Source organism: Thunnus albacares, chromosome 2, assembly GCF_914725855.1.
Source record: "Thunnus albacares chromosome 2, fThuAlb1.1, whole genome shotgun sequence".
NCBI lineage: Eukaryota > Metazoa > Chordata > Actinopteri > Scombriformes > Scombridae > Thunnus > Thunnus albacares.
Genome location: NC_058107.1, coordinates 37483293 through 37498482, shown reverse-complemented (window position 1 = coordinate 37498482; position 15190 = coordinate 37483293). Strand labels below are relative to the sequence as shown.

The 15190-nt window shown below is 35.4% G+C and overlaps 2 protein-coding genes across 2 annotated transcripts in view; both read left to right on the top strand.

The window, feature by feature from the left end:
* Nucleotides 1-15190, top strand: part of LOC122968417 (putative leucine-rich repeat-containing protein DDB_G0290503) — a 635740-nt gene that overhangs the window by 581039 nt on the left and 39511 nt on the right. The gene's annotated exons all lie outside the window — the stretch shown is intronic.
* On the top strand, nucleotides 962-14014 carry LOC122966761 (GTPase IMAP family member 8-like). The gene is made up of 8 exons (XM_044331090.1): nucleotides 962-1012; nucleotides 3152-3219; nucleotides 3702-3755; nucleotides 3960-4595; nucleotides 4690-4728; nucleotides 5091-6284; nucleotides 7644-9120; nucleotides 13942-14014. The coding sequence occupies exons 2-8, from the start codon at nucleotides 3204-3206 to the stop codon at nucleotides 14012-14014; spliced, it is 3489 nt and encodes a 1162-aa protein (XP_044187025.1). The 5' UTR covers nucleotides 962-1012; nucleotides 3152-3203.

Genomic DNA, 15190 nt, shown 5'->3' with positions numbered 1-15190 from the left:
TGACTTTCTGAATCTGACATTCACAATCTGAGCAGCCATTTCTCCTCAGTGAGCAGCTCTCTTGGCAGCTATAGTAACTGAATTTATCCAGATATTAGTATTTACCTTAAACCAAAGACATGAAGAACATTTAGAATCCATGTTTCTTGATTTCAACATATGTAAGATAACAAACAATTACTGTAGTTTAACAAAAAGTAAACAGGTGTGAAATAATTGACAAATTATTCCTTCTGATAACTTTGTGTGAATTTCTCTTTGGTTGCCAGAATATCAAGTTTCCACACAGTAACTTCACCTCTGTTACAGTTTTATTTTACAATCGAACAGCAGATCAAAGGTCTGATTTATTGGAGTGTGACTGTGTGTTGCTGCCAAGTTTGGATGGATCATCATCTGAAGGGAAAACCGGCTTAAGATTTATCTGCATATTAATTTTCATATTAATTTGACTACTATTACTTTTAACTTTATCTTCATATTCTCAGTAGGATCAGACCTTTAGCCAGTTCACTTTTCTATGACATGCAATTATTTTTTTCTTGTTTATGAATGTTTTTCCTCCCGTCCAGGCGATCACTTCCTTCCTTTTCTTCTACTTGAGACTAGCTGCCAATTTAAACATTATAACAATCAACAGTCAACTTTTTTCTTTTATTTATATTATACTATTTATTATGCAAAGTGGAATAAAAATCTACTACTGACAGTTCTGTCTTTCACTCAGACATCAACATGAACTCTCCCTAAACCTGACTGAATAAACCAACCACATGTTGTTACTGTCTTACAAAATGACCCTTATATCCACAGGGACAGGCATCTTGAAATACAAGGATGTTTGATTAATGTTTGACTAGAGTTCAGATTAAAGTCAAGTTTTTCTATTCAATCAGGTTCCTCGTTTGCTCCTGACACACCTTTTGTTCACTCTCAGTGAGTCAGTTATCACTATGAAGTCTGTACTTTCCGTTACGAGCTTGAAGGTGAAATGGTGCAGTAACAACTTCAGGTGAGTAGATTTAACCAAAGAAATATGAGAAGAAAGAAAATATGCACTTAATGACTTAATAGAAACAGTGTAATGCAGGTTGATTCAACAATCATGTGACTAAATGTTCAGCTTTGTTGAGATGACTTAACTGTCAGTTATTAGAAACACAGTTTACATTACAGTTCTGTCTCGTAGCACAACGACACAAATGACAATTTTTAATCATCACTTCAAGTTTTACAAATTTAACTTTTCATTTTACACTTGAATCACTTAACAGTGTAAATGGATTTCTAGTTTTTCTTCTGCCTGTATTTCTTGTTTTTTAAATGGTATATTTACATTATCATTGTTAACTGAGAACTGATTTTTATTTTGTGTGCTGACTGTTCAGGTCTGATGCAGCAGAGTGTCACTGTCACAGTGGCTCCAACAGCTGAAAACTATCTGCTGTAAAAAGCACAATGACGATGTACAACTGGTGACAACAGCAACAAGTTCAGGTAGGTGAAGCATTTCAAGTGTTTGAAGAGGACACAAATGATTCTGGTCTTTTTAATGTTATTTAAAAATATATCTTGTTTGTTTTTGTTCCAAAATGCAAAGACTTACTGTATTTAATTAACTTGTTTAGAAATCCTTATAAAATGCAGCTGTTTCTAGTCTTTTCTGGTGTTATTCATGCTTATCAGTTTTATAGACGGCAAATAAATCATGCCTTATCTCAGAGTCCAAAGTCCAAAATAAAGTCCAAGAAGGAACAAGGTCACATGATAAGATTACAGTGACAAGAACACCAGTCTAACTGGTCCTGCTTCTGCTTCTCATAGTAAAACTGCTTCAGTATGTTTGTTAATTTATAGTTTAGAAAAAGCTAAGAATGCATTCAATTTTCAACAAATGCAGCTTTTTAAAAGTCTTAAATGTTGGTAGGAAGCTGAATGAGACACACTGTGGTCCAGACGGGAGCCTTTGAGCAAGGCACTGAGCCTTTATTGTTTCTTAGGGATCACCAGTCAAGGAAGCTTCTAGGGTGTTGCAATAAACACAAAATGCAATTCTTTTGTCAACCATTTTATATTTGTATTGTTCAAAATACCAAGCTGTCAAACAATATGCTTTATATGTTTTATTAGCATGTTAAGTCAAGCTGTTGCACCTTTTTATATAATTACAGATTACAAATGACATACACCTAAACGATCTCTGCATGCTGCAACATTTATGAGTGATCAGGGGTAAGAACTCAGGCAGTCTGCTAAACTGTGTGGAGCAGCCATAAAACAAGACATTATATGGTATTTAATGTGTTGACTGAACAACCACTGCTAGTCGGTACCATCACCTTTATCAATCTATATACATTTTTAAAAATGAGAAATGAGGTGGAGATGTTAATACATGCTTTAATCTCATCACTTTTGGACTACTGCAACTCTCTTTTTACCTGTCTTAATAAATCTTCTGTACAACGCTTACAAACTGTCCAAAATGCTGCTGCTAGACTCTTAACACAATCCAACAGATGGTCACATACAACTCCTATTTTAATCTCACTGCACTGGCTTCCAGTAAATTTTAAAATTAATTTTAAAATTTTGGTCCTCACTCATAGAGCCCTACATGGCCAGGCTCCACAGTACATTACGGACCTTCTCCACCCCTACACCACAAGCTTAGGTCCTCCACCCAGGGCTTTCTAAGTGTAACTCGTACACATTTTAAGACCTGGGGAGATCATGCTAAGCTTTGGAACGTCTTCCAACAAGCTTAAGGTCCTTGGATAATGTAGACTCTTTTAAAAAGCAGCTAAAAACCCATTTGTTCAGACATGCATTTGTATGTGCTATCTTATCTTAATTTGTCCATTTTATCTGCTCTCCTTGTATATTTTATCTGGTGTCTGTTTTTTATTTATTCAGATTTTATTTTATTTTATTTTATTTTATTTTATTTTATTTTATTTTATTTTATTTTATTTTATTTTATTTTATTTCTTTGACTGTGAAGCACTTTATAACTGGTGTTTGTGAAAGTTGTTATATAAATAAACTTTACTTGCTTGCTTGCGTAGATCTTCTCACTTCATCCTCTCAATTTTAATTGAAGTGAATCCAAAAAGAATTGAGTTTTGTTGTAATTTTGTGTTTTTATCAGTCAGCAGCACCAGTTGAATTTCTGTCTTGTGGGTTTCCAGCAGAGTGACAGTATGGCTGCAGCTTCTGGTGAGTCCAGACAGACTTTACCTCACAGATATGCACTGATTAAGAACGTATTTCTAATTAATATACTTCATTTTAGTTCATCTATATAGTTTGACAGAATAACAAAGTTGCAGGGAACAAGAATTTCTTCTATGGGATTAAACTTGTAATGTCTGTACTCTACGCCTAAATTTATGCATTATATTTCAGCTTCTCTTGACTTGCTGCAGAGATACAGTTTCTCTACATGATTTTTTTTTTATCTGTGCCAAGTAGTTTTGTTTTCACTCCTGAATGTGTATTTGCTGTTTTGTTTGTTAGTTAGCTGAAAAAGAATTTAGTGAAATTAGGTGGGACTTTAGACCATGTCATAACTAAATAATACTTGATATTAATTTTTAAAAGATTATTAAAGATTATAATGATACCACTGTTACTCTCATTTTACTGTCACTTGTTACACAATACATGGGAAATAATAAATAATTTATTGTATATTACAGATGATCTGCAACCACGTAAGCGCAGCAGCAGCTTTGGATACCTGCCACCTTACAGTGAGTCAAACTGACCTTAGTCATAAATATTCTGTTGTTTAATGAGATCTGAGGGTCCAAAATGTCTGATTTAATGAAATATAGAAGATTAATGGCTGACAGAGTTTCTCCAAATCTGCCTTTTGTTGATAACTTGAGCTGCTGACTTTGGATTAAATCCGCACACAGTTGCTGTGAATAATTCATAGTTTTTTTCCTTCTCAGTGTCTGAGCTGAGAGTTGTTCTGCTGGGGAACAGCTGGTCTGAGAGGAGTTCAGTGGGGAACTTCATACTGGGAAAGACTGAGTTCAACACTGAGGAAGAACCAGACTGCTGTCAGAGAGTCAGAGGACAGTTGAAGGAGAAAGAAATAGTTCTCATCAACACCCCAGATCTGCTGCTTCCAAATATCTCACAACACAAACTGTGCGAACATGTAGGAAACTGTGTGAGTCTCTCTGATCCTGGACCTCATGTGTTCCTGCTGGTTCTACAGCCTGAAGACTTCACTGAGGAACACAAACTGAGACTCTGCAGAGTTCTTCAACTCTTTAGTGATCAATCATTTGATCATTCACTGATATTGATATCACCAACCAGAGAGCAGAGTTTAGGTTTCATGGAAAAAGATGATCCAGACCAACCCCTGAAAGACCTGATCAGAATGTGTAAAGACAGATATTTGAAGCAGAAGAACCTTGAACTTCCAGAGTTGTTAACACGTTTGGGTCAAAGTGTGAAAGAGAACAACGGACATTTGAGTTGTGATTTATTTGAAGATGCAGCAACAGGTTTAACATGTGATCAGAAAAGCCTCAAAGGGGAAGGAGTCGGTTTCAACTTGAATCCAACAACACCTGGTAAGTGGAGAAAAGTTATTCAGTAACTTTTATAATTACCACTAATGACTATAACAACATTGTGTGTTTCATGACATCACTGTGTCTTTTACAGAGGAGCAAGTTCCCAGTGAATATTCCCCGTCCCACCAGTGTAAGTAAATCACATCATTATTATCCAGATACATAATATATAATAAATACTGAGATATACCTGTATGGTGATATTTGTACCATCAGTCAGAGGTTTGGTAGGAACTAACGGTCATTTTAGTGAATTAAAAACATCACTGACTGGAAAAGAGCTTTCATAAGAAAACTGTAACCACCTTACAGACATTAATTTATGAGCCTAGATGATGGAGAACATTCATATATTTAAATGTGAAGGACATATGGGTTTAACATAAGTAGCAATCAAATTAATTTAATTAAATTAAATGAATGACAGATCATATTAATGAGTGATGAGAATCCGCTCATTGGAGTCTTTAACCTTTTTTTGTTATTTCGTAGCATGTGAACTCAGGATTGTGATGGTTGGCAAAAGTGAAGACAAAAAGAAAATAATGTGCAACTTCATCACTGGAAGCAAACAGTCTAAGTTAAAAATCAACCCAAACAAGCAATGTGAAGTCGCCTGTGGAGATTGGAGAGGAAAAACTCTAACAGTGGTGAAAATTCCAGACATCTTCAGTCTGACTGTGGAAGCTTTCAGAGAAGAGATGAAGAACTGTGTGACTCTTTGTCCTCCAGGACCAAATGTTCTGCTGCTGTTAGTGGAGCCTTCTGATTTCACTGAGAAGAACAGACAAACACTGAGGTTCATCCTGAGTTTGTTTGATCAAGATGCTTTTAAACACTCCATGGTCATCATCACACATGATGAAGATAAAACAAGCGTCTCTGTGAATCAGCTCATTGAAGACTGTGGAGGAAGACACTACAACATGTTTAAAACTGACCATAAACTACTAATGGGCAAGATTGATGACATTGTGGATGAAATCAAAGGAACCTTCCTCACCTTCACTGAAGAGACCATAAGACTAAAGTCTGAACACATGAAACCAGTTTTAAACCTGGTTCTGTGTGGGAGGAGAGGAGCAGGGAAGACTTCAGCAGTCAAGGCCATTTTAGGTCAGACGGAGCTTCATTCAGTCTCCAACTCATCAGAGTGTGTTAAACATCAGGGAGAGGTGTGTGGACGTCGGGTTTCCCTGGTGGAGCTGCCTGCCTTGTATGGAAAGCCTCAGGAGGCAGTGATGGTGGAATCATTCAGGTGTATCTCCCTCTGTGATCCTGAGGGCGTCCATGCCTTCATCCTGGTCCTACCTGTGGATCCCCTAACTGATGAAGACAAGGGAGAGTTAAAGACCATCCAGAACACATTCAGCTCTCCAGTCAATGACTTCACCATGATTCTGTTCACTGTGGAGTCAGATCCTACAGCTCCAGCTGTTGTTGACTTTGTAAGAAAGAACAGAGACATCCAGGAGCTCATTCAGAGCTGTGGAGGAAGACATGTTGTTCTCAACATAGAGAACAAGCAGCAGATCTCTGAGATGTTGGATACTGTAGAGAAGATGAGACCCAACAAGGATAAATCATGCTGCTATACAACTCAAAGATTTGCACGTGTCCAAATGGAAAAGATCAGCCTGCTACAGACTGAGCTTACACAAATTCAGACAAAAAGCATGGTCACCTGTAAGTACACTTTAATAGTTAGGGACAAAGCCCAAAAGGCAGAGGACAATTGTAAAACAGTAGTCCTTGCCTAAGGGCGAGGACCCTATTGTTTTTCGTGTGTTTGTTTGTTTCTTTCTTTATTATTACGCCACTTAAACCCTAAATCTGACCCCCTAAACATGCTCAAAAACTCACCAAATTTGGCACACACATCAGGTCTGGTGAAAAATTTGATCAGATGTAAAAATTATCCCCCAAAGTGCCAAAATGTGCACTTTAGCGCCACCTATGTAACTAATATGGCCGCCACGGCCCATAGGAATGTCGTAGAGAGATCAAACCAAAACTCAATTATTCATCTCATCAAGACCTACAAATCGTATGTGACACCCCTGACCTAAATCCAACAGGAAGTCTGCAATTAGCCTTTCAAAATAAGATTTTGCCCCAATTTTGGCCCCCAAACAAACTCTATCTCCTCTGAGGATGTTAATGGTATCGGCTTCAAACTTTAATACATGACTTATGACACTGTGCTGAAAAAAAGTTGTTAAAAACTTTGTAATAACTCGAATGGTTTGGATTTTATGAGTCCTGAGTTGAAGTTGCAGTGCCACATCACCCTTACAATGTAAAACAATGGGGAGGCAATCTATGGGCATGAACTTTGAGTCAAACAAAGGCTCCCAACGTCTAAACTATAAGTTTAATCACTTTCAAACCTGTATCAGTGGATTCACCACGAAATTTCTTACTAAAAAATATGATATTTAGTGTAAGATTTGGCCAAAGTAATGGGATTTATGAGGATATTTCACAAGAAGCGTACTCTAAAATCCTCCTCTCCAACTGCTCCTGGTGATGTCACTCCCTCAGTGCTGTGAAACATTCCGCAATACACACTCATTATAAAATCACAGGAGGAGCAAGAAAAGACTTTAAAACTCACACTCTAATATCTCAAAAACAATAAAAGATAGAAAACACATGTAAATTCAAGATTTGTAGGTCAACGTCTCGTGACTCATTTAAAGTTCAAATGAAGTTTGTATCTAAAACTATGTGGAAGCAGTAAATGTTCAAAAAGGTGTGGGTTCACTCACACTCTCCAGTCAAATATATGAGTATTTTTCTGTCCAGCTGCAGTTACTTATTGTCTCTACACACCTGACAGTACACATGTCAATCAAACTTTCAAAATAAAAGCACACCACACTTGTAAGAATCATTTTCAAAAAGCAAAATGATCTGATCCCGACGGGCCAGAGTGCGAGGTCCCGACCAACCTGCTTGCAGCTTTAATTTTCTTTGATCTTGTTTTGTGTTGTTGATTAATGTAGCAATTGTCAAGTAACTCCAGTTGTTTTGATGTTACAGGTGATGATGAGAATCAGAGCTCAGAGAGTCTCAGGATTGTGCTTCTGGGGAAGACTGGCTGTGGAAAGAGCACTTCAGGAAACATCATTCTGGGAAGAGAAAAGTTTGAGGCCGAGTCATGTCAAACATCAGTCACCAAACGCTGTCAGGAAGCACAGAGTGAAGTAGATGGTCGTCCTGTCGTTGTGGTCGACACTCCTGGTCTGTTTGACTCCACTTTGTCCCATGAAGAGGTTAATGAGGAGATGGTGAAATGCATCAGTCTTCTGGCTCCAGGACCACATGTCTTCCTGTTGGTGTTACAGATTGGCAGATTCACACCAGAAGAGAAGGAGACAATAAAACTCATCAAGGAAGCTTTTGGGAAGAATTCAGAAAAGTTCACCATCATTCTTTTCACAAGAGGAGATTCACTGGAGGATGATGAGCAATCCATTGAAGATTACATAGAGGAGAAATGTGATGATTCCTTTAAGAAGCTGATTGCTGACTGTGGAGGAAGATACCATGTGTTTGATAACCGTGATAAACAAAACCGCACACAAGTCAGTGAACTGATAAATAAGATTGACTCCATGGTGAAGAAAAATGGTGGCAGCTGCTACACCAATGAGATGCTGCAAGAGGCCGAGGCAGCAATAAAGAAAGAAGAGGAGATGAAGAGAGAGAGGGAGGAACTTGAAAGAAAACATGAAGAAGAAATGGAGGCAATGAAAAGACGAATAGAAAAACAGAGAACAGAAATTGAAAAGGAGAGAAAACTGAGAGACAAACAACTTCAGGAGAAGGAAGAAAAGATTCAGAAAGAGCGTGAAGAGAGAAAGAAAGAACAGGAAAAGAGAGAAGAAGAAGACAAGAAGAGGAAAAACCAGGAAGACATTCAAAGACAGGAGTGGGAACAAAAACTTGCAGCTTTGGAGGAAAAGATCAAGTTAGAATCAGAGGAAAAAGAAAACATTGGTAAAAAGCTGGAACAGAACAGAGAAGAGATGAGAAAAGAACGAGAGGCCTGGGAGAAGAAACAAAAAGAAATGTGTGAGAAACGAAATCAAGAAGATGAAGAGAGACGACAGGAAGAACAGAGAAGATTAAAAAAGCTCCAAGAAGAATATGAGGAAGAAAGAGAAGAATATGAAAAGAAAAGAAAAGAAGAAGATCAAATCAGAGGAGAACAACAGAGAGCAGAAATTGAACAGGAGAGAAAACTGAGAGAGAAACAACTTCAGGAGAAGGAGGAAAAGATTCAGAAAGAACGTGATAAGAGAAAAAAAGAACAGGAAAAGAGAGAAGAAGAAGACATGAAGAGGGAAAGACAGGAAGACATTCAAAGACAAGAGTGGGAACAAAAACTTGCTGCATTGGAAAAAAAGATAAAGTTTGAATCAGAAGAAAAACAAATCATTAATAAAGAGCTGATGCAGAGCAGAGAAGAGATGAGAGAAGAACGAGAGGCCTGGGAGAAGAAACAAAAAGAAATGTGGGAGAAACGATATCAAGAAGATGAAGAGAGACGACAGGAAGAACAGAGAAGAATAAAAAAGCTCCAAGAAGAATATGAGGAAGAAAGAGAAGAATATGAAAAGAAAAGAAAAGAAGATCAAATCAGAGGAGAACAACAGAGAGCAGAAATTGAACAGGAGAGAAAACTGAGAGAGAAACAACTTCAGGAGAAGGAAGAAAAGATTCAGGAAGAGCGTGAAGAGAGAAAGAAAGAACAGGAAAAGAGAGAAGAAGAAGACGAGAGGCGGAAAAACCAGGAAGACATTCAAAGACAGGAGTGGGAACAAAAACTTGCAGCTTTGGAGGAAAAGATCAAGTTAGAATCAGAGGAAAAAGAAAACCTTAATAAAAAGCTGATGCAGAGCAGAGAAGAGATGAGAGAAGAACGAGAGGCCTGGGAGAAGAAACAAAAAGAAATGTGGAAGAAACGATGTCGAGAAGATGAAGAGAGACGAGAGGAAGAACAGAGAAGATTAAAAAAGCTCCAAGAAGAATATGAGGAAGAAAGAGAAGAATATGAAAAGAAAAGAAAAGAAGAAGATCAAATCAGAGGAGAACAACAGAGAGCAGAAATTGAACAGGAGAGAAAACTGAGAGAGAAACAACTTCAGGAGAAGGAGGAAAAGATTCAGAAAGAACGTGATAAGAGAAAAAAAGAACAGGAAAAGAGAGAAGAAGAAGACAGGAAGAGGAAAAGAGAGGAAGAAATTCAAAGACAGGAGTGGGAACAACAACTTGCTGCATTGGAAAAAAAGATAAAGTTTGAATCAGAAGAAAAACAAATCATTAATAAAGAGCTGATGCAGAGCAGAGCAGAAATGAGGGAAGAACGAGAGGCCTGGGAGAAGAAACAAAAAGAAATGCAGGAGAAACGATATCGAGAAGATGAAGAGAGACGACAGGGAGAACAGAGAAGATTAAAAAAGCTCCAAGAAGAATATGAGGAAGAAAGAGAAAAATATGAAAAGAAAAGAAAAGAAGATCAAATCAGAGGAGAACAGCAGAGAGCAGAAATTGAACAGGAGAGAAAACTGAGAGAGAAACAACTTCTGGAGAAGGAGGAAAAGATTCAGAAAGAACGTGAAGAGAGAAAGAAAGAACAGGAAAAGAGAGAAGAAGAAGACAAGAAGCGGAAAAACCAGGAAGAAATTCAAAGACGGGAGTGGGAACAACAACTTGAGGCTTTGGAGGAAAAGATCAAGTTAGAATCAGAAGAAAAAGAAAACCTTAATAAAAAGCTGATGCAGAACAGAGAAGAGATGAGAGAAGAACGAGAGGCCTGGGAGAAGAAACAAAAAGAAATGCAGGAGAAACGATATCGAGAAGATGAAGAGAGACGACATGAAGAACAGAGAAGATTAAAAAAGCTCCAAGAAGAATATGAGGAAGAAAGAGAAGAATATGAAAAGAAAAGAAAAGAAGATCAAATCAGAAGAGAACAAGAGGAGAAAGAGAGAAAAGAATTAGAGGAGAAGAATAAGAAAGAAATGGAGAATATGAAGAAGACATATGAAGATGAAGCCAGAAAGAAAGCTGAAGAGTTCAATGAATTCATTGCAGCTCAGAAGCAAGAACATGAGAAACAACTGAAAGACAAAGGTCAGCAGTATGACCTGTTAAAGGCACTAAAAGCCGACAAAGAAAAACAGAGCAGGGAACAACATCAAAGAGAAATCAAAGACTTAGTGAAAAGAGTGCACCAAAAGAGAAAATATCTGAAAAGACTCAACGACTTAGTGGAAAAACAAGAAAAGGAAATGGAAAAGGTGAAAACTCAGGAGGAAAAGGAAAATCTGCAAAAAATACATGAAGAACAAATAAGTGACTTGATACAGATATATAGGAATGATGATTCTGAATTCTGCAGGATATTTTAGCTGATTTGCATCACCAGCCTGAAATAAAAACACAACTTACAAATGAAACTAACATTAGAGGAGATTATTACACTTTTATGAAGTTTAACTTAAAATGATAGATTCAGATCTAAGAAGTCTTTAAATCTGATCCTCACATGCCCACATGTGTGTTGAAAGAGTTGTTAGTCGCTGTAATCCTTCTGGGCCAAATTCCTCTCTAGGGCCCCTAAACTAGATATGGGGGCCAAAATCCACAGTCCTTGTTCTGTGTAAAAATGCATTTTCAAGTTAAAATGAAGCTTCAGCTTCAGTCTGAGTTAAACAAATCAAGTGAGGATCTTCCACAGATACAACACAACACCTGTTACACTGTAAAAAATTCCTTCTTTGTGTTCTTCCACTGCTGCTCAGCAGAGAAACACTGTCTGATTAAACACAAAGAGGGAACATTAAGAAGACTAGAAGTACCTGATACTCACTTGATTTAGTGAATTATATGTAATATGTAATGTTATATGTAATAAACTTTCTCTTTTGCAAATCCAGTGATTAATATCATGAAATAATTCTGGTTGTACTGATATATTCTTTGTAGTGTCGTCTAAGAGATGAACTGTAGTCACATCTGTGATACATCAGGCTTTTAATATCTAAACATCTCACTGACTGTAGAATATTTAGTTTCAAACGGCTGCTGGTCTGAATCACTGATAATAATGTTTAATCTGTAACATTCAGGATCTTCTTTGTTTCAGTTTGCTGTAAAGTTTTGTAAAATCAGAGTGAAACATTGACATCAGTGTGGTAGAGATGCTGTGATGTTTTTTCTTATTTACTTTTTTAAACCAAATAGTTTAAATATTTTAAAATGGTAGACACAATGATCTGCAGTTTCAGCCTGAACCTTTTACATCTGTAGAAAATCTTTATTCTTTGTTGTGTTGTTTTCATCTGCACTGTTTTGATAGGAATTATTGCATTTTTGTGTTTTTTTCTTCTTTTCTCTAAATATTTGTGTGATTACTTAAACAACAAAAATTAGTATATATATATATATATATATATATATATATATATATATATATATATATATATATATATATATATATATATATGTATATATATATGTATATATATATATGTATATGTATATATATATGTATATGTATATATATATATATATATATGTATATATATATATATGTATATATATATGTATATGTATATATATATGTATGTATATGTATATGTATATATATATATATATGTATATATATATATATGTATGTATGTATATATATATATATATATATATATATATATATATATATATAAGCGTAGTGAAGAAGTTCAGCAGCTGAAAGCTGAAAGCTGAAAGCATTTTTGTGTTTTTTTCTTCTTTTCTCTAAATATTTGTGTGATTACTTAAACAACAAAAATTAGTATATATATATATATATATATATATATATATATATATATATATATATATATATATATATAGATATATATATATATATATATATATATATATATATATATATATATATATATATATATATATATATGTACTATATATATGTATATATATATGTATATGTATATATATATGTATATGTATATATATATATATATGTATATGTATATATATGTATATGTATATATATATGTATGTATATGTATATGTATATATATATATATATATGTATATATATATATATGTATGTATGTATATGTATATATATATATATATATATATATATATATATATATATATATATATATATATATATATATATATATATATATAAGCGTAGTGAAGAAGTTCAGCAGCTGAAAGCTCTGCATGGTGTTTAAAATGATCTTTGTTTTCTTTTGAATGAGGAAGAACATGATGTTTATAATATCAGTGAAATCACAAATATCAAATCAAATATTAAACAAGTATGAAAATCATTTAAACTGCTCATCAGATAAATCAAAATGATGAAAAATGTCATTATAGATGATGAACGCTTTGCTTTTTGTTACATGTCAAATAAGAACAGATGTTTTATAACTGTATATATCAATTTAAGACATAATTCATATTAATCTCAAATCAACTTGTCTGTATTTGATCTTTGGTGTGTTTGTTCATTCTTGCAGAAAGATGAATAAAGTGTTTTCTCTGTAGTTCAGTGTGGACTGATGTTTAATGCTGAAGTCAAACAGATAAAGTGATGAAACAGAACAGAGCTGACAGGTTTGTTTCTACCTGCACAGGAGACACTGAGGAAGGAAGTTTGTTTTATCTGACTCACGTCTTCATTCACCTCTGCATTTATTTCTCTATTTCCTTCATCTTATCAACCCAAGTAACTCCTAGTATTCCTGCTATACTTGTCCAGTGTTCAATAAAGAAATCCAATCCTGCCAAACATGAACAAATAACTAGTTTAGCATCTGCAACACATTATATTGTTCAGTTCAAACAGGGAACTGTTTGTATAGAAAACACTTAAAACACACATTTGTGGTGTGAACCTCAGGTGGAAATATCATTCCTACAATAACGGTTCAGCTCAGGACTAAATGACTGATGCTGACCAGCCACAGTTGGTCTGAATCATTTTATACCAACTGACATTTTCACACAGACCAGATAAATAATGTCTTTGAGTAAATATCATAAATGTCTTTGAGTCAATGCTGCTGAGGTTTACTGCTGTCCACTGATCTGCTGATGCAGTTTGTTCTCACAGTTTTTATATAATTCAAAGACTCTTTTACACCTGTGATTTAGTTACTAGTTAATTTATTCTGAGCACTTTAAATACTTCTCATCCATGTTGACTTAAAAGGTGAAATTAAACAAAAAGGTGAAGAAGTCCTTCATCTGCTCAGAATAATGAACATTTGAACCTCTCTTGTGTGTTTGACACTGTTGTGTCCAGCAGGTGGAGCTCTAACATCAACAGTGAGGTGAAGTCTGTTTTACAGCTTCTCTACTGCACATCTGATTGGATTTGACTCTAACAGACTGTTTTCATCTCATGTTCTGTTAATGCTTCTATTACTGAGAGTGTGAAACACTTTAAGGTGGTTCAGGATGGATTTAATATTGCATAATGATGATATAATATACCAGCTACAATATAAAAACTTTACTGTATAGTTTTTATTATTGTTTTTATTATTAGTGCCAAAGTCCCTCTTTCTGTCACTTGATTTGACTCATTTGGACGCTGAAGCTTCATATTAACTTCAGATAAAGTTTAAAATACATTTTTGCACAGAAGGAGGACTGTGGATTTTGTCCTCCATCACTTCCATTGTAAGGTCATTATGAAGGGATCTTCTAATGGTCAGTATGAACAGGAGGAATGATTACAGCAAGAAAAACAGCTTTAATGTTCATTTGGGCTCCTGACTCTTGTTTTAAGACTCACTTAGAAAATTGATTACTTCTCATCCATGATGGCTTGAAGTGAAATTAAATGTTCTTCTTTCTGTAAACTGGAACCAGCAGCTGATAAAACAATCTGACTCATCACAAGGTGAAGAAGTTCTTCATCTGCTCAGAATAATGAACATTTGAACATCAATTACATGAAAACTGGACAAACTCCATCTGCTGATGAAGATAGTGTGATACAGTCAAAAGCTCCAGGACAGCTACTAAATGGATCTTGTACTGAGATGTTTTGTCAGCTTTTGTTTCCAAGAAGAAGAATGAACTTTCAGTCTCATCATGTTGTTTCCTGTTATTACAGTCAGTCCTGTAAATGATAAAGAGTCACATTATATTTATTATCAGCAGTTTGTGTCAGATTTAATAAGTCTGACAGTCATTGTTTAAACAATCTCATAAAGATCAAATCTGTAGAAAATATGTTGAGTGCAGAAGTGGAGAATATTGCTGTTTGGCTCTCTGATAATAAACTTTCTCTTCTTTCTTTTTGGATCTGGAGTCAAACTAAGAAAACATCCAGAACTTCCAGTTAAAGCAGAGCAGACAGTAACAGCAGCAACAACTGCTGTAAATGATTTAGGTTGTATTCTAGATCATCAGCTCTGAGGGGACGCCATGGCACTAAAAGTTCTCAGACAGGAAAGCAGCTCTGCTAGACGGTGGAACATTAAAACCTCTGGCTGTGCTTTGGTTTGATGACGATGACGATGACGATGATGATGATGATACCTGCT

Coding starts and splice junctions, on each gene's coding strand:
- LOC122966761 (XM_044331090.1), top strand. Junction 4,596..4,689: donor CTTGAATCCAACAACACCTG/GTAAGTGGAGAA, acceptor TGTCTTTTACAG/AGGAGCAAGTTCCCAGTGAA. Junction 4,729..5,090: donor ATATTCCCCGTCCCACCAGT/GTAAGTAAATCA, acceptor GTTATTTCGTAG/CATGTGAACTCAGGATTGTG.